Raw genomic sequence first — 27,008 nt, forward strand, 5'->3', positions numbered from 1 at the left:
TCACGGGTAGAGAGCACACACACACCGCAACACACGGACGCAGGGTTACGGGTAGAGAGCTTACACACCGCAACACACGGACCGCAGTGTCATGTGTAGTGAGTACAGACCGCAAAACACAGACCACAGCATCATGTGTAGAGAGCACACACACCTGCAACACACGGACCGCAGCGTCATGTGTAGTGAGTACAGACCGCAAAACACGGACCACAGCATCATGTGTAGAGAGCACACACACAGCAACACACGGACCGCAGCGTCATGTGTAGCAAGTACAGACCACAACACACGGATCACAGCATCATGTGTAGAGAGCACACACACAGCAACACACGGACCACAGCATCATGTGTAGAGAGCACACACACCTGCAACACACGGACCGCAGCGTCATGTGTAGAGAGTACAGACCGCAACACACGGACCACAGCATCATGTGTAGAGAGCACACACACAGCAACACACGGACCGCAGCATCACGTGTAGTGTGTACAGACCACAACACACGGACCACAGCATCATGTGTAGAGAGCACACACACACAGCAACACACGGACAGCAGCATCATGTGTAGTGAGTACAGACCACAACACGGACCACAGCATCATGTGTAGAGAGTACACACACCTGCAACACACGGACCACAGCGTCATGTGTAGAGAGTACAGACCGCAACACACGGACCACAGCATCACGTGTAGAGTGTACAGACTTCAACACATGGACTGCAGCGTCATGTGTGGAGAGCACACACACCGCAACACACGGACAGCAGGGTCACAGACACGAACTGCAAAGTCTGGACCACACAAGTCCCCTGACCTGAACTCAAATAGCCTTTGAAGGGTTTGCTGTGCGACCTCGATCAGTCCAGCCATCGCAGTTTGCACTCATTTTAAATATGATTTTTCCACAAATGACACCAAACGCAGCTGTGGAGCCCGTGTTTCCAGGAACAGTAACTCATGGAGTATTTCTTCTGAAAATAGCACCACTGCAGCCTTCAGGTTGTGTGTGGTATTGCTGTTCGACCCCATTCACTTCAGCACAGCTCCGTGTCAATATCAAACACAATCCATGGACAAATGCGACTGTTGCCTGAAGACAGCAGCCATGATTTTCTTATTCTTTAAATATAAAGCTAAACCTCCCTTTTTGGATATTCTTTCCTTTTTTTTGCATTCATGGAGTTATCCGGCACCATTCAAAGCCACTCACTTCTGCACGTGTGCCGATGATGTTACGACCTTACACACCCGCAGAAGTGCGCAGCTCTGGACGGCGCCGGAGTGCAACTTTAAAATATATTAAAATGACATTCTGCACCAGCCACAGCGCCTCCGCCCCACTAGCTCTTCTTCTCCTCCATTTTCCCCAGCGCGTGGATGGCTTTATTTTCCAGCAGATCCACCTTCTTGTCACTCTGCAGCACAGCGTTATTCAGCATTGCCTTCACCAGTGTAGTAATGGGCACGGAATAGGCGGTGGGGAAGAGGAAAGAAATCGGGGCCATCGCCTTCTTTGTGATCCATTCTGAAGGACGGGATTCCTGACGATCACCCAAGAGAATTCTGTAACACAATGGGGGGATGTGATCAGCACCATGGACCGGCAAATCCAATAGTCAATTATTTGCCTAATATAATGCAATGATGGGCGGGCGATGGGATTTTCCATCAGTTTTATTGATTGTCGACCCCGGCACTTTCCATCATTTATGATCCGGTATGAATGGTGACATTGGGTATTGCAGTAGGTAAATGCTGCAATTACCAGAATAATATAGTAGAGAAATCAAATAATTGCTACTTACCCTGGTCTGAAGATGGAAAACCGGTCAAATCCAAGTTCTTCTACTTCAGCTTCCACTTCACCCTAAATATACAGAATATTTCATGTTAAGAGTTTCCGGGATCGTCCGCCATTGTGGAGGTTGCAGACTATAGGGGTCTCTCTGCATCGGCTTTTAGGCTACTTTCACACTAGTCCGTCGGTACGGGCCGTCGCAAACCGACAGCCCGACGTACAGTGTGATTGATTAGCACAACGTGGGCAGCAGATGCAGTTTTACAACGCATCCGCTGCCCATTGTGAGTTCCGGGAAGGTGGGGGCGGAGTTTTGGCTGCGCATGCGTGGTCGAAAATGGTGGACCCGACGCACAAAAAAGTTACATTGAATGTTTTTTGTGCGTCGCGGCAGCCAAAAACACGACGCATCTGTCGCACGACAGATGCGACGTGTGGCAATACGTCGCAATGCGTCGCTAATGCAAGTCTATGGAGGAAAAAAAACGCATCCTGCAGGCAACTTTGCAGGATGCATTTTTTCTCCAAAACAACGCATTGCGACGTCTGTCACATGACGCTAGTGTGAAAGTAGCCTAACACAGCCCATAAGGTGCTGGATGACAACAAATGGAATGGAAACAATTTGATCGTCAGAATTCCTCAACATATGGCTGCCCAGCTATTGGAAAATATGCTGGGAGTTGTAGTTTTGCAGCAGCCGTACAGTGAAAAATTCTGAAGGTAATCAAGGAGGTTCCCATTCCTTATGCCCTACGAATTGGGGACGACTTACTGATCGCTGGGGGTCCGACAGCTGGGACCCTTAGAGTCTCTGGAGCGAGGCTCTTCAGAGTCCCCCCCATGTTGAAAGCAGAGGAGGTCCGCATGTTCCAACTCTGCTCCATTCATTTTCTATGAGACTGCTGGAGAAAGCCGAGACATTTAATTCAGAGCCCCAGTCTCGAAGTTGGTGGGTGTCCCTGCGGTCAGTAAATTATCCCCCCGACAATAAATAAATAGATTTGTCAGGTGATGAATTTGATAAACCCCATAAAGCAGTTCTCCGGACTGACCTTCACCCTGAGATAGAGGAAGCTGCTCCCCTTGTTGGCACCTTTCGAAGTTTCCAGATTAAAGTGTTGGCAGCCACCTGCTTTCGCCAGCTGCGCTGACTTGAGAACGTAGTCGTGATCCACTCTGATAAATCCAGCCTGCAGCACAAAATGCATGCCATTACATTACATCCAACACCCTGAAATTACTGCAAATAGTTTGGACTCATCTGTGCTTCCCCTTCTGTGAATGGAAATCAAAATGTATCCTGGAAATGTGCGGCTCACACAGCTACAGGGCTTGATACAGTGTAGCAGATTTTTCTTTTGTAAGGAGCATTGAATACAAACAAAGTGTCGTTTTATAAGATTGTAGCAACATTGTAACTTATCCCATCGAATATACAGATCTATCTCCACAAGCTACTCACATTCTCTTCCCTCTCCCTCTCCACTCCTTGTCTACAACCCCCAACACACAAACTTACACATCCTCGCAGAAATCATAAACACCTTGATCTACACTCACTCTCTGAATCCCTTCTCCCTCTTACAGAAATAAGTTCCCTACACAACGCGGATGATGCCGACGTTTTATATAACACCACAATAGCTGCAGCTTTGGAATCTGTTGCCCCTCTCACACATACCAAAAGTCGCAAAATCAACAGACAGCCCTGGCACACCAGCCTGACCAAAGAACTGAGGCGAGCTTCCAGGGCTGCTGTGCGAAGATGGAAAAGATCCTACTCCAACGAGCACTTCATTGCATTCAGTCCCTCACTACTTTCAAGGCCACACTCGCCACAGCTAAACAAACCTACTTCTCATCTCTCATATCCTCCCTGTCTCACAACCCTAAACAGTTATTCAACACCTTCAATTCTCTCCTCCGTCCCCCAGCACATCCTCCCTCCCCACTTATCTCAGCTGAAGACTTTGCCTCATTTTTCAAGCAGAAGATTGATAACATCAGAGACAGTTTTGGTCAACAACCCCCAGAGCCCTTCATCCCGACTTCCCAGCCCTTTACCTCCAAAACCAACTTCTCCACCATTACAGAAGATCGACTCTCCACTCTACTCTCAAGATCGCATCTCACCACCTGTGCACTTGACCCAATCCCATCCCACTTCATCCCAACCCTAACCCATCTCTTCAACCTATTACTAACAACTGGTGTTTTCCCCTCAAGCTTTAAACATGCCTCAATCACACCTATCCCCAAAAAGCCCTCTCTTGACCCATCCTCTGTATCTAGCTATCGCCCCATATCACTTCTCCGCTATGCCTCAAAACTACTGGAACAACACGTCCATCTTGAACTGTCCTCCCATCTCTCTTCCTGCTCCCTCTTCGACTGCTTAAATCTGGCTTCCAGTCACACCACTCCACTGAAACTGCCCTAAGGTCACCAATGACCTATTAACTGCTAAGAGCAAGCAACACTACTCTATCCTCCTCCTGAACCTGTCCTCTGCCTTTGACACAGTGGACCATCCCCTATTATTACAGACCCTCATCCCTTGGCATCACAGACTTGGCCCTATCCTGGATCTCGTCATACCTAACAGACTGGACATTCAGCGTCTCCCACTCACACACCACCTCCACACCTCGCCCCCTATCTGTCGGAGTCCCGCAAGGTTCAGTCCTAGGGCCCCTGCTCTTCTCCATTTACACCTTTGGCCTGGGACAGCTCATAGAATCTCACGGCTTTGAGTATCACCTCTATGCTGATGACCACAGAGATCTACATCTCTGGACCAGATATCACCATCCTACTAACCAGAATCCCACAATGTATATCTGCTATTTCATCCTTCTTCTCCGCTAGATTTCTAAAACTTAACATGGACAAAACAGAATTCATCATCTTTCACCCATCTCACGCGAACCCCCCAACAAACCTATCTATTACAGTAAATGGCTGCCCACTCTCCCCAGTCCCACAAGCTCGCTGCCTCGGGGTAATCTTTGACACGGATCTCTCCTTCAAACCACATATCCAAGCCCTTTCCACTTCAGGACGCATTCAACTCAAAAATATTTCACGTATCCGTACATTCCTAAGCCAAGAATCTGCAGAAACCCTAGTCCATGCCCTCATCATCTCCCGCCTTGACTACTGCAACCTCCTACTTTGTGGCCGCCCCTTGAACACTCTCGCACCCCTCCAATTTATTCTAAACTCTGCTGCCCGACTAATCCACCTGTCCCCCCACTATTCCCCGGCCTCTCCCCTCTGTCAATCCCTTCACTGGCTCCCCATTACCCAGAGACTCCAGTACAAAACCCTAACCATGACATACAAAGCCATCCACAACCTGTCTCCTCCATACATCTGTGACCTCGTCTCCCAGTACTTACCTACACGCAACCTCCGATCCTCACAAGATCTCCTTCTCTCCTCTTCCCACAATCGCATACAAGATTTCTCTCACGCATCACCCCTACTCTGGAACCCTCTACTCCACAACATCAGACTCCCGCCTACCATCGAAACCTTCAAAAAACCTGAAGACCCACCTCTTCCGACAAGCCTACAAACTGCAGTAACCACCAATCGACCAAACCGCTGCACAACAGCTCTATCCTCACCCATCCCTTGTAGATTGTGAGCCCTCGCGGGTAGGGTTCTCGCTCCTACTGTGCCAGTCATGACTTGTATTGTTTAAGATTATTGTACTTGCTTTTATTATGTATACCCCTCCTCACATGTAATGCACCATGGAATAAATGGATAGATAGATAGATAGATAGATAGATACTGTATATATCTGAGTGACTGTGTGTGTCGAGCCCCGCCGACCTCATATAGCCACGCACAACGCACACTCCACAGCGACAGCGGCGTTATCGAAAGATGGAGAAATATCATAAGAAGAGAAATAGCATTACAAGACAGGTGTATTTTTTTCTGTCTTCATGTTCATCTAACATATTAACAAACTGCCATGTGGGATGATTTAATTAAGATCAAATACCTTTTTCAATGCAAGTGATAATTTGAAGGTTTATCATATATATTATTAGGTATCTTTCTTGAGCAATTTTATATGTATTTTTTCGTATACACATATATATATATATATATATATAAAATGTATCATTCCTTTTTTGACAGGTGCTTTGGTAATCATACCAAGTGTATCTTCCCAGCTCATACACTGGACTTTTTCCGGTATTACCTTTCTCAGGCCTAGAGGCTTTTTTCATTGTAATATATTTATCATTGTGTCTTGTGTGAGTCTTTACTATGCTTCACTTTTTACGTGATTTGACATGTTTTTAATGTTTGCACTGGTTGTTAACCTAATAAAGCTTTTTTTCACACTTTACCTAGCGGTGTGCTAGCTGTGTACCTAGCTGTTGCACCTTATTGTTAGTTTCGAGAAGAGAAATAAAAACGCAACACGCCAGAGGAATGTGATGGCGCTTTCGACAGCAAATGTTAAGATTAGTGACATTTATACATTCATGATGCTGAGAGCTGACTAACATCATCTCTATAATCTGAGGAGAATGGCTCCTTAGCTACAGGGGAACTACAAGCCCCAGCAGTCACTCATATTACGCGCTCCACCCTCCTCTCATGTAGAGAGCTCTACTCATCAACAAGCTCTATTTCATGCCTAGAATTGATCCCGCAATGATTTCTGGGATTTGTAGTGTAACTGCCCCCGTCTAGCGTTTGTTACTGCATTCTCTGGACAACAGCTCCCAGAAACCATTTGTGGCGCATGGATTTCTGGGAACTGTAGTTCACGTCTGCTGTTCTCTAATGCGCAGGAGGGATTATTAAACTATGACTCCCAGCAATCATTGCGAAAACTGCCGGCTCTCCTCAGATTCTGTCCTATTTCTAGGCGGGAAATGCTCCTGAGGTGAATGATGACACAGGTAGTTCTCTCCTTGTGGTGACTGCTGCTGATATTAATGGTTTCTGAGGTAAATGTCACCGTTATTGGTCTATTCGTGTAATCTGCCCTGAAATGTGAAAACACAACTGATATGTTAATGTTCTACCTGAGCTGTGAAGTGTCTGTTTCCCTGTCTGGTGGGCGGCTGAGTGACATCTTGTGGTAAAAGCCCCCCATAAACGCATCCCACAGCCCCAAATGCTGGAGTGCCCCCATTAACCCCTTCCGAATGCAGCCATTTTTAATTTGTTCATTTTACCATAAAATCTGGAAAAAAATATAATTCACAGTGCAATGAAAGGATTTTTTTTTTTTTTTTTTTTTTCAAATTAACAGTTTATTTTTTTTTTCTTATGACGTTCATTCTGTGGTAAAAAATGACCTGGTGACAGGATTCTCTGGGTCGGTACAATTATGGCCATACCAAATTTATTTTTTTTTGTGGTAAAAAAAAGTTGCCATAGTCTGAGACCTGAATCATTATCTATCTATGCGCGCGCGTGCGTGCGTGCGGACACATCTAGCTCCGTCGTGTCTAGAATGGAGGTGCTCCTGTGAGACAAGACGTCAAGGGAAAGTGAGGAGCCTCATGGATTACACCGCTGTGCTCATAACAGGAAGCTGCTGTGGAGGCGCGAGGGGGAAAAACGAGAGGCGCGAGGGGGAAAAACGAGAGGGTTGTGTATAAAGGAGGAGCGTGAGGTGCAGGAGTTTTACAGGCAATATTATACACTAAAGACAACTGCTTAATAGGCAATTCCAGACACCACAGACAACTGCTTAATATGCAACGTTCATCTTTGCATCAGAAGGAAAAACCCAAAATGTTGTTTATCCAAAAGGCTCTTGAATGAGTACACTGTCAATACTTGGGGAATCATTTAGTAAATGTGTGCTGCAAATCTGTAGTGTTGAATATATGCTGTTCAATGTTTTTATGTGCAATATAATCATTATAATTTTGTTATAACTAACCACAATTAATTACTACGCCCGGGCAATGTGGGGCTCTTCAGCTAGTAGGAGATAGAATAATTTATTGATCACTGGGGTCCCATCTCAGAGAGATTATACTGGTGTAGAGAGGATGCTAGTGGTGGCCAAAAAAAGGTCACTTTAACCCATTTACAATGATTAATATTAAAGGTTTAGGTTTATTCCCATTTGCATATATGGATATCATCACAAATTGTTTGAAATTAAAATTTTCAGCAGATATAACAGTTTGCTTTTTTTGGGGGAGGGTGGTGGTGGTGGTGGTGGTGGGGGGTTTGCAGCTCATTGCCTTGGAAACCAACCACCGCTGTTAGACAGCAGAAAATGTGCAGTGCTTACAAGCTCTCTTCTATTCAGCCCATCATTACTGTTCTGCCGCTAGCCAGGATCACCGGAGTGTGCCGTTACCTCCGATTCCCGGCCAGCTCCAGAGTGGCGCTTACTAGCTAGACAGCGTCGGTGGTCGGTCTCCTAGGCAACGAGCTGTAAACAAAACAAAAAAAATATTGATATCTCAAGAAGGGCTGCAGATTTTAGTAAGCAGTAAATGGGAGACCTGTGATGGTTGGGGTTTTACATTGGGTGCACCGCTGACCCATTTCTTGCCTATGGGATAGGGGAGCACAGCGCTGATGTGGAGTCTGTCCACCTCATCTCACAGGGAGAATACGATGCCATAAAAACATGGAGGGCCTCTGTGTGCCGCCATATAGAGCCATGACTGATATAAAGTTTTATTTTATTATTTTATTGTGAAAGCACTTTAAATTCACCATCAGGTATCATATGGCATGGCGTTTTGTCAGCTCATGTCCTTAAAGTCAAGCCCTTTGACAATTATTTGACTGTATTACAGCACGGAATTAAAGATACAATACATGATGTGTTTTATAAGGTTTTTCTTTAAAATATTTATTGGCATTTATTGTGGCTGTCGATATTGCGGTATATTACGGCAGAACAGTGCCCACTTTGTCTCCAGTAACACCCGTGCGCGGCGCATTGTGCCATTATAATGCCCGATGATTATTTTATTACCTCCGAAGCGTGGAGACGAGCGGTAGCGTCCGGGTCTCACATTCCTATGCAGCTTTCTAGCGTCGCCCAATCGCCGGCGCTGCTACCCACGCTGACAAATCCTTGGCCTTGATTAAAGCGAGCCTCTAATTTCCCTGCCTTTCGTTCTGCGCTAAACGCCACTTAATAGAGTCCTGCCATCTTCAATTGTCCACAGGAAATTAGAGTGACACAAATACCGGCAGCTTTCATTGCCCCCTTCAATCTGATTAGTCAGTCATTTCAATCCTACCCCCAGCTATCCCAGGCTAGCGTCCCCCCCACCCACACTCATTGTCCCCGACTTACAAGTGACACATTCTCCTTGAAGATCGGCCCAGTGAGTGCTTGGGAGCCCCTCGGCCTTAACCCATCATTCCACCTCAATGAACACCGCCTGACAAAATGCCCACACCTTTGTTTCTCTTGTTGCCTTGCAAAAGTTGATATATTGACGCCTGAGCCATCGCGTCCCCTTAATCCGATACACTTTCCCAAATCCTCTGAGACCCCAAGCGGACGGTGAGTAAGCCCCCTATTATCCTGTATTTAACCTATAATTACACCATGCAGCATTTCCATGGTAGAGAATGCAAAACAGGACGAGGCCATACAGATCCGTGACATCTGCATTCAGCACAGAGGGCCAGCGATATATAGTTTCCCCTAAATCGTTGAGAGTGTGCCTTTAAGTCCGCTTGTGCGATATCTGGAGCCTGCAATAGGAAAAACATGGCAAACGATAAGGATGACGGTGCCCGACGGGGTAATAGCCCAGCTTTCCCGGATTTACTGGATTGCTACATGTCAATGTATACAGTAGAACTAGCATTCTATTCATGAACCAGGAGGAACTGGATGAACAAGGGCACTGCAAGATGGCAGTGATCATTTTCAATCTGTGCATCCAGTTCCTCCTGGTTCATTCATACAAAGCTAGATGTATGCAAGGGCCCTTGTTCATCCATTTGTCATCTAGATCTAAAGTGATCACTGGGTGATCACTGGAATCTTGCATACATCTAGCTTTGTATGAATGAACCAGGTGGAACTGGATGCACAGATTGAAAATGATCACTGCCATCTTGCAGTATTCATCCATTTGTCATCTAGATCTAGTTTTCTATTCATGAACCAGATGGAACTGGATGAACAAAAGCCCTGCAAGATTCATTTGATCACTTTAGATCTATAAAAAAATATAAAATGGATGAACAAGGGCCTTGCAAGAGGTCAGTGATCACTTTAGATCTAGCTTTATATTCATGAACCAGGTGGAACTGGATGAATAAGGGCCCTGCAGGATGGTCAGTAATCACTTTACATCTAACTTTCTATTCATGAAATAGGAGGAACTGGATGAACAAGAGCCCTGCAAGATACCAGTGATCACTTTAGAGCGATAGGTTAAACAAAATGGAAGATGATCCATCACAGGGTTTTATGATTTTTGTATAAATCATTTTATTGGTCACAGCAATAAAGAACAAAGGCAAACGTTACAAACTGGTAAATCTGTGCAATAATAGGCAGTAATTTTAAGTCGAACAAGGGGAGCATAGTTACAGCATTTATGTCTTATGATTTAACTTTTCTGATCAACAATGCTCCTGGCTATCACGAAATCATGAGCTGATAACAATAAAAACAGCCGGGATAATTGGTACCAATTGTTAGATTTCTTTGTGAATATTCAAAATACGATATGTATAATTGAACTAGTTATGAGGAGGACAAACATAGAAAGTAAGGAAGGGGAAAGAAAAAAAGAGGGTGGGAAGAAGAAAAGAAGGATGGATGAGGGTGTGGGGGGTTCAGGGAAGGAGTGTGGCTGCCCCCATATCCCAGCGGACAGAACGCATGCCGAGGAACGGCTCGGAAGCATACGAGAATAGGCTATGTAGTGTGTCGGGTTCTGGAAACCCAGAGATCTAGTTCAGGAGTTTCCCTAAAAGCGATCCAAGGGGCCCATATGTTGTAAGTTTTCTCTGTGTTACCTGGTGGTGACTGATTTATCAACTGCTCCATTCTATAAATGTTATTAAGTTCTGCCGCAAAATCTGTACGGGAAGGAAATTTTTCTTGTTTCCAAAACCGAGGGATCAAATTTCTGACTGCGGTAAGAAAGTGTCTTAGGATGCCCCTCTTGAACCTAGATATTGACAAGTTGCATAGAGACAGCAAAGCTAGACCTGCTGAAGGTTGGATCTGTGTGATAGACAACTTATTATGAAGTTCAAAGACGGCCAGCCACAAATCCCTTATGGGGGGGGCAGTCCCACCAGATATGCATGTAAGAGCCTATTTCCTTTAAACATCTCCAACAGACGTCAGGAGTCGTGGGGAACACCGCATGCACCATGGAGGGGCATCTATACCATCTTGCTAGAATCCTATAGCTCCTCTCCTGTGATACTGCGCATAATGACGATCTGGAAGAGAAGAGAAGAATTTTTTCCCTATCTTCAGATGACAAGGGTCTTCCCAGATCGCCCTCCCATTTTGAAAAAAATAATGGCCAACCCTGCAGCGGAGCCCTCCCCTCTTGGAAGATTTTATAAAGCAGCGAGACCGTATGATCTGGGGGGTTTGCTGATATGCAAAGCTTCTCAAAGGGAGTTAGGGTACTTTCACACTAGCGTTTTTTGTAAATCCGTCACAATGCGTCGTTTTGCAGAAAAAACGCATCCTGCAAAAGTGCTTGCAGGATGCGTTTTTCCCCATAGACTTCTATTGGCGACGCATTTGCGACGGATTTGCACACTACGCATCCGTCTTGCGACGGATGCGTCGTGCTTTGGCGGACCGTCGGGAAAAAAAAACCCCTACATGTAACGTTTTTTTCTCCCGACGGACCGCTTTTTCCGACCGCGCATGCGCGGCCGGAACTCCGCCCCCACCTCCCCGCACCTTACAATGGGGCAGCGGATGCGCCGGAAAAATGCATCCGCTGCACCCATTGTGCAAAGCGTTAAACGCTAGCGTCGGAATCTCTCCCCGACACATTGCGACGGGGAGATTCCGACGCTAGTGTGAAAGAAGCCTTAGCGGCCTGTTGATGTTGGCTTGTTTAGAGATTGAGTGGATATAACTTAAGTTGTTCATAGAAGAACCAGTCAACAGAGCATGATTCCTCCTCTGGGAATAGTTCCCTGAGGGACTTCATCCCTGTCTCATTTAAATAGTCGTGGATGATGGGTTTTGACTCTTTTCTCTTATTTAGAAATGTCTCTCTATTCTGCCCTGTCGGAAAAGCAGAATTATCGTAAATTGGAATTAAGGGGCCCGGGAGGGTTGTGATCTGAAAGTCTTTATTTCGATTTTTGATAAGAAGCAACAAGTTTCTCGTAAGGAAGGGCATGTAGATGTCCGGCCCTAGCCCCTTGCCTCCTTTCCAAAGTACAATTTGGGAGTCGCGTCCATTAAGATCATTTTCTAAGTTGACCCACTTTTTGTTGTTTTTACTATGGTAAAGGTCTAGGATACAAGTTCCCATTGATGCATAACTATAATTCGCGAGGTCCGGGAGACCCAGTCCACCTGTCGATTTAGATCTACTCAATGTTGTATATGAAATTCGTGCTCGACTAGGAGACCAAATAAAACGAGTAATTATTTGTTTGAGGCGGGAAAAGGAGGAAGCTGGTAGGTATAGGGGAATTGTTTGAAAAAAATACAAGAGGCGAGGCAGGAGGTCCATCTTCACTGCATTGATCCTACCCAGCCAGGACAATTGTAGCCTGTGCCACTTCTCCAAGTCTGAGTTTGTTTTCTGTAGGATTGGCGCAAGGTTGGTTTCAAACAGTTTAGACGTTTTGTTTGTAATTTTGATACCTAAATATGTAAGGGAATCAAAGCTCCATTTAAATGGGAAAGCCCTCCTTAATTGATCCACCAGGGGAAGTTGGAGTGATATGTTTAGGATTTTGGATTTATGGGAATTCATTTTGAAGTTACTTAGGTGGCCAAATTTATGTAGCTCTGAAATAATGTTTGGTAGGCTCGTAGAGGGGGACGTAATATATAGCAGGATGTCATCTGCAAAAAGTGCTAGCTTATGTTCTTCAGAACGTAATTTTATACCATTAATTGATGGTTTATTTCTCAGGGCCACGGCTAGATGCTCCATTGTTAGGATATATAAGAGGGGAGAGAGAGGGCACCCCTGCCTTGTACCATTTCTGATCGGGAACATTTCCGATAGTGAACCGTTTACCTTGACCTGAGCACTAGGAGAAGAATACAGGGCGGAGATCCTACGTAGCATGTTTTCTTTTAGGCCAATTTCCTCTAAAGTCTGGGAAATAAATTCCCAATGGACCCGGTCAAAGGCCTTTTCAGCATCTATTGACATGATACACAGGGGGTCCCCCTCTCTGCCCGATCTGTCAATTAGAGATATAGTTCGGATTGTGTTGTCCCTCGCCTCTCGCCCTGGAACAAAGCCCACCTGGTCCTGGTTTATTAGTTTTGGTAAAAGGGGGCATAGTCTATTGGCTAACATTTTTGCATATATTTTAATATCCAGATTTATTAAAGAGATCGGGCGGTAATTATCACACGTAGAAGGGTCCTTGCCAGGCTTAGGGAGAACTGTTATGTGAGCGATGAGTGCCTATGTAGGGAATGAACCCCCAAGAGAGACAAAATTACAGGCCTTCAGAAGTATTGGACTAAGCAATGTGTTGAACGACTTGTAGAAGCCTGCCGAGAACCCATCAGGGCCCGGGCTCTTGCCCTGTTTCAAAGCGCTAATGGTTTCAGACACCTCCTCCACTGAGAATTCCTTTTCAAGATCAAGTAGATCCCCTTCAGGCAGAGTGGGTAGTTTATGTTCCTGTAAATATGATTTGATTTTATTACGAAGAAAATGTAGTGGAGCCTCTTTGTAGTGTCCCGTTATGTTGTATAGAGATTTGTAATATTCACTGAAGTTGGAAAGAATATCTCTGGTATTAAACACTTTCTTCCCCTCTTTGTTTTTAATAAAAGGAATGTAGGTATTGGGATTACGTTGATTAAGGGCTCTGGCCAAGAGTCTAACACTTTTATTGCCTAGCTGGTAAAAGCGGCTCTTGAGTCTTTCTCTGAGGCATTTAGATTTTTGGTCTATTATAGATAACAATTTTTGTCTGGCCGAGGAGAGCCTAGCAAATGTGCTGGCCTCAAGGTCTCGTTTGTGTTTGTTTTCTAATTGGTGGATTTGATCTGTTAAGCTAAGTATTTCCGCCGCTCTTTCTTTTTTTAACCTCGCGCCATGGGAGATGAGGACGCCTCTTATTACACTCTTCAAAGCTTCCCATTTTATAGTAGGGGACGTGGTGTCTTCCTCGTGGTCAGTCAGGAAATCTGTGATTGTTTGATCAATCTTGGATTTACATATGGGATCCTGTAATAAGTTTTCATTCAGACGCCAGGAGAAACCTGGAGGGTTTTATGATTTTGTTCTTTATTATAGGATTTGCAATATATTTTTATAGGATCAGATATCGATGCTACCGCTGTGGTCACAATCTCCTTGTGGAACGGTTCTGATCATGGTGATCTATCGCTCTGTATGAGGACGGCTCATCAGTGCAGATGGGCTCACACAATTTGATTAAAATGGACAAAGTTTCTCAGAACTAAGTATATTCTATATAATGTAATTTACTATCCTCCATATAGTCAGTGACTGCAGATAACTTGCTGCTCGCTGATGTATGGTTTCATGCGAGCGGACTTTGCATGTGACACATAGGAAGACGTGATAATCGCGCAAATCAAAGGTTACTTTTTATCTGGGAGTACAAATGTCACATCCAGATATATCGGCAATGGTGAGCGGGGGCGTCCTATAATAAGTGTATGGACTTGTGATACTTATTACGTGTTCTGGTTACAAATAACATTTACCAGAGCTGAACAGATATCAGTTGGCAAAGTATGTGAAGAGACGAGTAAATGTGCATTAATATGCCCATAACTTGCCATCATAGAGTGCCTGCGTAATACATGGTGTAATGCTGCAGTAGCACCGTACGCAGTGAAGAGGCAGTGACCCACAAAGTTCAAACACAAAAGTCTCTTTAATGTGTTACTTCACACATAAAGGTGCGTAGCATTTTATAGTACACGTCATCAAAGTTCAATGCACACAGTTGCATCTCGTCTCCGTGCCCGTTTCATAGCACTACACATATGGCTTTTAGATTGCAGTCCCTAAACACGCCGGACCTCTCCTTGTCCAGTATCTGTGGGGTGACCGCATGCCATATTACAGTCTCCAAACACAGCTTTGAATGTAGCAGACACTACACACGCCTGTCCTCCTCTGACTTGTTCCCGTGGGTGTCCTGCTGTATCATAGACTCTTTACTCATACAGCCGTACACAGCCCAGGATATCCTCCGGATAGCAGCCAGGCACCATATCCACCTGTTTGCAATCGTTACACATGCCAGTCCTCTTTTGGGCACAGGACTGTCCACATCCGAGACCAGTTACCATGGACGACTTGCATCGCTGTCCATGCTATTCAGGCTATTCAGCTGCCATAGCTGCTGGCTCCGCAGGCCTGTACTGCTTTACACACACAGTCAGCGCTCTGCAGGCCTCAGCACACACCAGACTGACACTGATGTTGCACCTGACACCTCACAATGGACACACAATACAGCAATACACTGCGCACACAGCAGTGCCTACATAAGGGTAAGTTCACAATAGGCGTTTTTTCAGCAAAACCTCATCTCTTGGTAGGAAAAAAGCTGCAGAAAAAAAGCATGTTATTCTTGAGTTTTTTGCTTGCTACATTTGTCTCTTGTGCATGCTGATAAAGTTTAGTGTAGGAAAAAAAAGTCCTATTCAATAGAATCAGGTTTTGGCACAAAAACGCTGCAAAACCCGATACCTGTATTTTTTCCACCACCCATTTATTTCAATGGGTGAAAAATGCTGAAAGAAGTGACATGCTCCATTGTGCAAAAAAACATGCGAAGCACAGAATACTGATGACAAAAAAAACAACCATTGTGTGCATGAGATTTCTAAAATCTCATATGCTTTGCTGGTACTGTAAAAAAAAAAAACAAAAAACAAAACAAAAGCTGAACATTAAAGAACACCTAGTGTGAACTTAGCTTAATACATGGACACACAATCCTGCAATACAGGGAGCACACAGCAGTGTGTGCATAATAATGCAAGACAATGATCACAGCCCTCCTCAAGACTACTGACAGCTTTAAAAGATTATTCCCATTTCGGGGCATTTGAGGCATAAACCCCTGATCTACCATAAATGTCTGATAGGCAATAATCCTAGATGTGTGGCATCTAATTTGAGAACAAGCCCCATTTCGCACTCATGTGCAGCACTCTCTTTTCAATTCAGTTTGTGTCAATGGGAGGAGAGGAGCGCGGGGGGGTGCAGTCTGCAGCAGAGAGAGAGGAGAGGACCATGGGGGGGGGCAGTCTGCAGCAGAGAGGAGAGGACCGTGGAGGGAGCAGTCTGCAGCAGAGAGAGGGGAGAAGACCACGGGGAGGGAGGGGGTGGGGGAGCAGTCCGCAGCAGAGAGGGAAGAGAGGACCGTGGGGGGGGGGGGAGGGGGAGGTGTGCAGTCTGCAGAAGAGAGGAGAGGACCGTGGAGGGAGCAGTCTGCAGCAGAGAGAGGGGAGAAGACCACAGGGAGGGAGGGGGGGGAGCAGTCTGCGGCAGAGAGAGAGAAGACCACGGGTGGGGGGGGGGGGGGGGGGGGAGCAGTCTGCAGCAGAGCGAGAGGACCTTGAAGGGAGGGAGCAGTCTGCAGCAGTGAGAGAGGACCATGAAGGGAGGGAGCAGTCTGCAGCAGAGAGAGAGGAGAAGACCACGGGTGGGGGGGTTCTGCAGCAGAGAGAGAGGAGAGGTCCAAGGGAGGCAAAGTCTGCAGCAGGGAGAGAGGAGAGGATAAACAGGGGAGCAGTCTGCAGCAGAGAGAGGAGAGGACTGCGGGGGGGGGGGGGGAGCAGTCTACAGCAGGGAGAGGGGACAAGACCCGGGGGGGGTACAGTCCGCAGCAGAGAGAGAGTGGAGAGGATCGTGGGGAGGAGGAGCAGTCCGCAGCAGAGAGAGAGGAGAGGACCTTGGGGGGAGCAGTCTGCAGCAGAGAGAGGGGAGGACCATGAGGGGGGAGCAGTCTGCAGCAGAGAGAGGGGAGGACCATGAGGGGGGAGCAGTCTGCAGCAGAGAGAGGAGAGGACCGTGGGAGGGGGGGGGGAAGCGTTCTGCAGCAGAGAGAGAGAGGAGAGGACCAAGGGGTGAGCAGTCTGTAGCAGAGAGAGAGAGAGGACCAAGAGGGGAGCAGTCTGCAGCAGAGAGAGGAGCGGACCATGAGGGGGGGAGCAGTCTGCAGCAGAGAGAGGAGCGGACCATGAGGGGGGGAGCAGTCTGCAGCAGAGAGGAGAGGACTGCGGAGGGGGGGGGAGCATTCTGCAGAGAGGAGAGGACCGCGAGGGGGGGGGGCATCTGTAGCAGAGAGAGAGGACCGCGTGGAGGGAGCGGTCTGCAGCAGAGAGAGAGGAGAGGATCATGAGGGGGGAGCAGTCTGCAGCAGAGAAGAGAGGACCGCGGGGGGGGGGGGGGAAGCAGTCTGCAACAGATATGGAGGAGAGGACCGCGGGGGGCATCTGCAGCAGAGAGAGAGGACCACGTGGGGGAGCGGTCTGCAGCAGAGAGAGGAGAGGACCGGGGGGGGGGGGGGTTGAAGCAGTCTGCAACAGATAGGGAGGAGAGGACCGCGGGGGGCATCTGCAGCAGAGAGAGAGGACCACGTGGGGGAGCGGTCTGCAGCAGAGAGAGGAGAGGACCGTGGGGGAGCGGTCTGCAGCAGAGAGAGGAGAGGACCGTGGGGGAGGAGCAGAGAGAGGACCGTGGGGGAGGAGCAGTCTGCGGCAGAGAGAGGGGAGAAAAGTCACAGAGAAAAAAGCAGAGATGATTGCCTGCATGCAGGCCTCTGTTCGCACAGCATACATTTTGTAGCACTGGGCGGCCCGCCTGTATGTGCGTTAGTAATAGGCTGTATACCAGTTGCTCTGCATTGCCTGTGTGAATAATGCCACATACAGACTAGTATCATTTATCTTTTTGTGCACTAAAATACCAAACAGCCAACACTGGATTGAAAGTGGTTGTTTCATCGGTATTGTTGCACCTGTGTTTCAGCCATCATTAATCGGGTCCGCTGCACCCTGCTAGTGCATTTGTTTTGGAGGCCTGAGCATAAAATCATCTCTGCTTTTTTCTCTGTGACTTTTTTCAAATTTTTGGAGAAACTTTTAAGCTCTCTTTTTGTGTCTGTCAGAGAGAGTGGAGGCCAACTTTAGAAGGAATGACTGGGTACCTAATTTCACTGCTAAGGCTTCACCCCCACAGTCAGTAACCGGCAGCGTTTTGGACAGCACATGTCCGCTCCGTTCAAAAAGCTGCCGGCTTTTGAACTCAGGCGATTCCACATGTGTTCATTGAACCGTGCTGAATCACCGCGTCCTATACTTTGTACAGGTGAAATTTATCTTGCAGAGACCGAGCATCTCCACAAGATAAATAGACATGCTTCGGTCTGGAAAGACGCGCCGCATGTTTGTCTCCGCAGGGAAACCGTAGGCGTCCGTGCACGCATAGTGGACTTGGGATTTCATGAAATCCCATCCACTATGCTGTAACATCTGGACACTGCAGGCGTACACAGCGTCCAACCTGCAGTGTTTACTGAACGTGGGAACATACCCTCATTATCCACGTAGAGAGAACATTGCCCACCACAGTAACGCTGACTGGGCTGCAGCCTGTGGCAGAGATGTTTTTCTGGAGCAGCACAAGCTGGACTTCTGCATCAGGCCCATTAGCCCATGCTCTTTACTAAATAATTTCTATGTCCAGCTGTAGACTGCATGGACACGACAGGCTGGAGAATAGTTCTGGATTTCGGTGCAGTACTCACCTCCCCAGATTTGGCTTTCGTGGTTCCAAGGCAGCAGAAACCCACATCATGTTCTTGAAAGGCAGACGAATGCTCATCTAACTTCTCAAAGTCAACCACCTCCTGCTTCTGAGAAATCCAAGAGATAAAGAGGGTCAGCAAGAGTCCGAGGGTCCACAGAGAGCAATACGGAGGTATAATATACATATTACACACACACGTAACACTGGGGGAGAGAGCTCCCCGTTTATGGTCACTAAACTAAGCAGATTGAAATAAGCAGTGCGCTCACTGCCCCCCTCAAGATCAGTGCATGAATCTGCTGAAAACCTGTGTGCTGCTGGAACTCTGATGCTTTTCCTATTATTACTCTCGGTGTGATACTGCAAGATCAGCACTAACCTCTCCTGAAATACTCTGTGCTGCTGTGCTGATCCCTGCTCCTTCCACTATGTAACTACTCTATAACTCTCAGTCTGTGAGCGTCACAAAATCAGCAGAGTTTTCTCCTGAAGCACTCTGTACTGCTGAGTATACTGATCTCCTTATCTTCTGATGCTAGGGACCGCTCCTCCCACTATGGAAATTCTGTCTGTCACAAGATCAATTCTCTCCTCTTCTGAAATACTCTGTGCTGCTCCTACTTGTCCATCTCTTCTATAATGACACCTCTATCGATCGGTCACTGCCACCCAAAAGAGCAGCTCACTCTTCCGCCGCTGCTTTCATGGTTCCTGCTATCCGATTGGCTGCAGGGTTTCCTATGAATTAATAGAAGACATTATGTTTTATCACCCACCACATCTTTATAAGACTCGTCTTCGAAGTTTAGCTTCCGGCGCCCGATGACGGTGACTTTACTGAAGAGCCGGCTCTGGACTATCTGCTTGAGAAGTTCTTTCCCAGTTTCTCCGGACGCCCCGAGGATGAAGCAGGACTTGTTCAGCTGCCTGTAATCTTCTTGCAGCGTCTTCAGGTCTTTCGCCATTCTGTGCTCAGAAAGGAAATGATGAACCATCAGGTTTCTCCTAAATAAACCGTGGCCCGCGGGGAATATCGGGCTCAGAACCTTCTGCTGCTATAGTAACAAATTACAGACTAATGGATGAACAACAGACTCTGCGGCTGCCGGAGAACGTTGCGGGGGGACTTTGTGCTAATATGATCGTGGTCTACCCAAATAAGAGATGCACAGGGGGAAGGTCTCAGATAGCAAGATTGCTTTCTGCAAAAAACTAATTTAGAGACCCCTATTCAGCCAATTAAAGGGGATCCCATTCCTGACATGTGTAGCCGGGGAGCACATGAAGCAGAAGCCCCCAGAGCAAAAACTGAACAGGGCACCTAACTATTGCAAGATCATGCCACCAGTGTTGTGGGTCCCAATGCAAAAATTCCAACAGGGCGCCAACTATCAGGGGTCTTTAATAGTATTGGTCTTCTTGTATGAGCCAAAGGGACCTTTTGGGATGTCCTATGCTCAATGACCCGGGTGCGATCCATCGGTTTTCCATCTAGGGGTCGGTGCTCTAGTAATTCATGTTTGATGGGGGTTACTGTGTGGTACCTTGTAGATCAGTGGGGGTCCGATCGCTGGGACCAGCACCAATCGGCAAAAAGGGGCATTTTTATCCCTGTGAGAATGGAGCAACAGTGCGAATACTGGACCTGCAGTCCATTCATTCATTCTCTAGGGGGCTGCGCTTGGCTTTTTCTGGCAGGTTACATATGGAATGAATGGAGCAGCGTACAAGTGTGCTCCGTTCTGACGGGGATAAAAGTTTGCGAGACATGCAGCCATGGAGACTCGAATATGTTAATGGAGCACGCCGGAGATACTCTGTTAGCACCCGAGCATGCTCAGATAACACCTTATCCCAGCATGCTCGCTCGTCACTAGTTAGCAGCACTCCTTTAAATATAAGAGCACTTTAAAGGGAACCTGTCACCTGAATTTGGCGGGACCAGTTTTGGGTCATATGGGAGGAGTTTTCAGGTGTTTGATTCACCCTTTCCTTTCCCGCTGGCTGCATGCTGGCTGCAATATTGGATTGGATTGAAGTTCATTCTCTGTCCTCTGTAGTACACACCTGCGAAAGGTAATCTTGCCTTGCGTAGGCGTGTACTACGGAGGACAGAGAATGAACTTCAATCCAATATTTCGGCCAGCATGCAGCCAGCGGGAAAGGAAAGGGTGAATCAAACACCTGAAAACTCCGCCCATATGACCCAAAACTGGTCCCGCCAAATTCAGGTGACAGGTTCCCTTTAAAGCTTGACCATTGTGACATGCTAGTTTACATTGATAGTAAAGTGTACAGGATGCTTTTGCAACTATACATTTCCTGTTATAGCTCAATTGTATAATGTAAAAATATATAAAAATGGTTGAAAGTAGTCAATGTACAAAAAAAAAAATCTATTATGTGTATGCAGCTCCTATGCAGACTTGTGTGTCTCACTAGTTACAGGCTACCAAAACCCTGTGTAGTCTGATCCTGCAACAATGTAGACTGCATTGTAGAATGAGTGGAATAACTGCAGGAGCCGACTACACACGGTTTCTTTGTAGTCTGTTACCATAGAGACATATAGGTCTGCATTGAAGCTGTATACACAAAGCAGTCGGATATTTTTAGTCTCAACTATTTACACAGTTGCCATCAGGACATGGATCGTTCTATGGACGCCTCGTTTTGACTTTTTACTACTCAGCAAAAAATCTGTTTATTTCAGGTTTATATTTAAGTACGAGAATATTTATAGAATATGGGGTCATACAGTGGGGTCTTTTCTGTAACGAATAAGCCCCCCTTAAATTAAATTCCTGCTGAGGTTGTGCTGATGCACAACAGCAAATGTTAACATGCTGAGCTGCAGTGTAAGGGTATGTGCACTCGTAGAATGATCCTCTGCGGATTTTTCCGCAGTGGATTTGATAAATTTGCAGTGCAAAACCTCTGCGGTTTTTACTGCGGATTTATCGCGGTTTCTATTGCTGATTCCGCTGCGGTTTTACATCTGCAGTTTTCTATTGGAGCAGGTGTAAAAACGCTGCGGATTCCGCACAAAGAATTGACATGCTGCGGAAAATAAAATGCTGCGTTTCCGCGTGTTTTTTTCCGCAGCATGGGCACAGCGTTTTTGGTTTCCCATAAGTTTACATTGTACTGTGAACTCATGGGAAACTGCTGCGGATCCGCAGCAAAATCCGCAACGTGTGCACATACCCTAAAGCATGAGGGAGCGACAGAGCAGCAGCCTCGGATGTGGTGGGTTTCAGATTTCCATATGCGATGCAGCTCATCTGGAGTCACTAATGATCAGGCAGCGCTAATGGACAATTTCCAATTCCTCACTGAACATCCCTTTAAGGCCACGTTCAGTATGTGGTCAGTATTTTACATCGGTAATTGGAAGCCAAATCCAGGAGTGGAATAGTCAGAGGAAAAGTATAATAGAAAATTGTCACCACTTCTGTATAACCCACTTCTGGTTTTGGCTTACAAATACTGATGTAAAATACTGAAGTGTGACCTAAGAACGTGAACGTGGTCTAAGAGGAGTCATCCGAGGAGCAAATCAAGAAGTTCACTGCTGTACGGAAACTAATCCAGTGTTTATTCACAGAGCACGCACTCGCTGAGCAATGCCAGACAACTACTCGCACAACCACACCCTGCATCCACAGTCAGCGCCGTACATGGGCTTTATTCCATAATAAGTGTGACGGTACCTTTACACTGAGCAAATGCTAAACAAAGCGATGCAGGGCGGGGGGTACATCTGGCCACTTTGGAATATCCCTCAGAAAACAAAACTAGGTGTAACGCCCCTGGCATTTACCCAACACGTTACAATATACCGCCCCTTAGGATCTGCAGGTACCTCTCTACAATCACAATTGGCCTGATTCATCCTGTGTGTGGTCGGGGTTTAATGTCACTTTTCATTCTTTGTAATATTCATAAGTTGTTTTTTTTTTCCCCCGCATCAAATTCTTAAAAATATCGCACACAGTTCATGAACTTTGTGCCAAATAAAAAAAGTCCCTTTAATTTTTTTTTATTTTTTTTTATACTTTTTAGCACATAATTTGTACAAATTTTTCCAAGCGTACATAAAATCTCTCGGGGGGGAGAAGACGAGTATATTAGCACGGCAAAAAATTTTGCAACTTTTTAAAAAAAAAAAAAAAAAGTCCCAATTGATGAATCGGTGAAAAACATCTGGAGAGCCCAAACCTTGTAATGATAATGGAAAAGGTAAATAGTTAAAAGTTATAAAGAAAAAGGTGAAAATGAAAAACAGGCGAAGAAAACAAACAAAAAATATACAAAACTGTGCAATTTCAATAATGAATCGGGCCCAATTTGTGCATGGTAAAATGCTATGCCAGTCACCGCTCCAATGCATCTAAAATAATATTTTTAAAAAAGCAATTTTGCAAATAATCTTTATTAGAAATTGCTTCCCGTTTTTTGTACACAGCTCCTATGCATCTCTAGGATTATAAAAATGTACCCAAAATCGGCAATCCATACTTACTGATACAAGCGCAGGTCCAAACCAGCAGGATCCAACAAGCCACAATGTTATGTGTGGGAGGTCATCCAGGTGCTAAACCCTGATGAACAGTACCACACCTATCATGCAGGAGGGGGATGGCTGCTGAGTGTTATACCGCCACATAGTGCACCGTGCCAACTTACTGGTCACGCCCATACTATTAGACCAGGCCGGCTGCCCAGCATTTCTGTAAGTGCACCACACAAAGCTTTGCCACCTCCTTCTCCTGCAATAAGCAATCCATGGGGTTGGTGCCAGTAATTACAGCCTTTTCTGTCATTTTCGGAAGATTTCTTTCCATTATCTGTGATTTGCAATGTTGGCACAAGACAATAAGATCCCTTGACACAGGTTGTGAGAGCGCACATTTTGGCTAAATTATTTTTGCAGGTTGGAGCCAACAGGGTGGGGGTGAGGTGCACTTAAAGGTTGCCAAGTGGTCTCTCGGATTTAAAGGGGTGGGGAAGGTCTTGGACTTATATATTGATTATTTATGCTTGGAGTAGGTCATCAATATCAGAATGGTGGGCCCCGGCTGATCATCTGTGGCTGGATGTGAACAGTTTGCTGATGCTCTGTATACGGTGTGTGGGGTGTACTCAGCTCCTATAGAAGTGAACGTAATCTGAGCAGCAGAGACTACACAATGCAGCCGCTGTTCTGCAAAATCACACGTCCGATTACCAAACAGAGACTGCAGCAGGACAAGTCATCTGGCCGAGCTGTGCGATGCGTTCCCACTGGGGCAGACTTTTACTATGTCAAAGTTAGGTGCAAAACACGAAATCTCTGCACTGTAAAATGAGCGGCAGCACGGATCTGGTATTTGCAGCATGTCTGTATATGAGTCTGCGCTGCAGATTTTGCAATAGATTTCATCCACAGGGCGACACTTTTTTTTTTCATGATATCTGCAGCGCTTTTTATTTCTGCAGCAGGTCAACCGGGAAAACGCTCTGTGCAAACGGACCCGGAGCCTATTCACATAGAGGTTTAGGAGTTTCAAAAGTGATGAATTTTTCATACGGGACCAGTTTTAGCTTTGGGGAACTTTTGAAGGAGTATTGGTATGTTTTGAACTTTTTTTTTTTTTGCAGTCCTTTGATTGGACACTGCCTAGCTTGGAGAGGTTTCCATCAGGATATGCTTAGAAGAAGTGACATGCGCTTTCTTTTTTTTTTCCCACCAAAACTTCAAGGAACAAAAAACATTAAAAAAAAAAAAAACTCCTTCTGAAAGCAAATTTCCCACAGAAATTAGTAGGAAAAGTTTTCCAAACTTTTGTGGAGCCATTAAAGACAAATATTGTGGAGAGGATCCTCTCCAGAAACTTAGTGTGGATGCAGTTTAATAATTTAGCCGCCACCTTCCTCATTAATGCTAGGTGTGTGAGTGGATGTTCATCAGTATTTTGCACCTGTGCACCCTGTCCCATGTAGCACTATGGCCGATGCATGCGGCTGGCACTTGGCCTTGTATCTGAGAGGTAAGGTCCCATGGATTGGTGGTCAAGTCCAGGAAATCTCAGCAAATTGATTGAAAGCAACTGAGTGTCATAGCTATAGTTAGGGTACGTGCACACGAAGCGGATCCGCAGCAGTTTCCCATGAGTTTACAGTACAATGTAAACCTATGGGAAACAAAACGCTGTGCCCATGCTGCGGAAACGCAGCGTTTTATTTTCCGCAGCATGTCAATTCTTTGTGCGGAATCCGTAGCGTTTTTACATCTGCTCCAATAGAAAACTGCAGATGTAAATCCTCAGCGGAATCCGCAATAGAAAATGCGTTAAATCTGCAGTAAAAACCGCAGCGGTTTTTCAATGCGGATTTATCAAATCCGCTGCGAAAAAAATCTGCAGTGGACCATTCTACGTGTGCACATACCCTTAATCGCTGCACGCTTTTTTGCACAATTGTGTGTGACGCTACCCGGAGTATGGCCTTTTCTGTAATAAGTAGGATATAATGTACAGTCTTCCATACATTGCACCGGAGTCCCAGCTCTGCTGCGGTTTTCCCCAGTATATAGAGCAGGAATTCCTAGATTTGCACTAGTCTAATGATAGGGTCAGGGGACAGAAGCACTGACCTCAGGGAGCTTCTGACAGCCGCCAGCATGACTCTGCAGATCCAGTCTTGCCGGAGAGGGACGGGTTTTGTAAGAACACAACCTACTGGTGGTGCAACACCCTCCGCAATGTGTAAACTCCTAAGACGGGTGTGTGTATAAAGGGCGATCCTCCAGTCCGCCCCAAAAAGTAAAATAAGCATTACCTTCCCATTACCAAACTGGATGTGAAACGGATTTAACGGTGAAAAATGATTAAATAAAACTTGCAACGTGGGATGGTAAAATGACGCGGGTGACGACGACACCATCACTCCGGATCTGTGACCTGCCAAGCCACATAGTAATGGTGATAAAGAAGGGTTCACTAACTTTCTCCACAGTAACCTCCTCTGTAAGTTCCCAGAGGATTCTGCTGCGATACAGCGCATCAAATTTATAAGAAATCTCACTCACATGCTGCAAAATGTATCTGCAGCGGATATACTGGCAAGAACCAGTGTTTGTTTTTTCTTACGCCGCTCTAGGGAAAAAAAACGTATACGTATAATTTTTTTTGTTTGTCGTAAAAAAAATCTAAAAACGTTTGAAGCATAAGGGGTTAATCTATGAAATGGTTAATAGATGCAAGGACCGTACAGAACTGACAATAACCCTATAGACCCAGTTGGGTGAGTGTGTGGTGTGGAGAGGGTTAATGAGTAGGATGTGTCTGGTGCTGGTAGGGTTAATACCTTGGCGGCTCCGCGGGCTCTGAATGTTCCTCGTACACGGATACTGCTATTAGGAGAACGAGGAGCGATCCTCCGACCCAGCAGCCTGCGCCCCACACCCCCGGCATACAGACTCCCCGCACCGTGCCTCTTCCTGTCCTGCCCTGCAGCACGGCGCATGCGCAGCCCCACTCACTGCCTGATACATTGTATCACCTCCATCCTGACAGCTCAGGTAACAATTACGTACAGAGCAGCCCTGTACCGTGTATACGGGAGCACTGACGTATCACTGACCGTATATAGCCACATATAGGAGCTATACAATTATAGAGCCAGTGGCCCATAGTAATATCTGGAGGGGATCACTCCCCCGTCAACATAATCAGCTGCAAAATTAAAGCATATTTTTTTTGTAACCGCTTGATGTCGCCATGGTAAAGAGGTAATGCGCACGGTGATGTCACCATGGTACAGGGGATAATGTACACAGTGATGTCCCCACAGTACAGGGGTAATGCGCATGGCGATGTCCCCACGGTACAGGGGATAATGCGCAAGGCGATGTCCCCAGGTACAGGGGATAATGCGCACGGCGATGTCCCCAGGTACAGGGGATAATGCGCACGGCGATGTCTCCACAGTACAGGGGATAATGCGCACGGCGATGTCCCCACGGTACAGGAGATAATGCGCACGGCGATGTCTCCACGGTACAGGGGATAATGCGCACGGCGATGTCTCCACGGTACAGGGGATAATGCGCACGGCGATGTCTCCACAGTACAGGGGATAATGCGCACGGCGATGTCTCCACAGTACAGGGGATAATGCGCACGGCGATGTCCCCACGGTACAGGGCTGTTGCGCACGGCGATGTCTCCACAGTACAGGGGATAA

At 46.3% G+C, this 27,008-nt stretch overlaps 1 protein-coding gene across 3 annotated transcripts; it reads right to left on the reverse strand.

Annotated features, from left to right (window-relative positions):
- Positions 1–1,181: 1,181 nt before the first annotated feature.
- Positions 1,182–26,274, reverse strand: HTATIP2 (HIV-1 Tat interactive protein 2). Of its 3 annotated transcripts, none has more exons than XM_069739230.1 (6): positions 26,130–26,274; positions 19,556–19,745; positions 18,778–18,885; positions 2,865–3,002; positions 1,817–1,878; positions 1,182–1,574 (listed from the first exon to the last, which is right to left on the reverse strand). In XM_069739230.1, the coding sequence occupies exons 1-6, from the start codon at positions 26,234–26,236 to the stop codon at positions 1,352–1,354; spliced, it is 828 nt and encodes a 275-aa protein (XP_069595331.1). In that variant the 5' UTR covers positions 26,237–26,274; the 3' UTR covers positions 1,182–1,351. The 3 variants fall into 3 exon arrangements, with proteins under 3 accessions (XP_069595331.1, XP_069595332.1, XP_069595330.1); XM_069739231.1 differs by lacking the exon at positions 26,130–26,274 and adding an exon at positions 23,305–23,414; XM_069739229.1 differs by lacking the exon at positions 26,130–26,274 and adding an exon at positions 25,417–25,721 and having other exon boundaries at positions 1,212–1,574.
- Between the last annotated feature and the right edge of the window lie 734 nt (positions 26,275–27,008).

This window comes from Ranitomeya imitator, chromosome 9 (genome assembly GCF_032444005.1).
Source record: "Ranitomeya imitator isolate aRanImi1 chromosome 9, aRanImi1.pri, whole genome shotgun sequence".
Taxonomy (NCBI): Eukaryota; Metazoa; Chordata; class Amphibia; order Anura; family Dendrobatidae; genus Ranitomeya; species Ranitomeya imitator.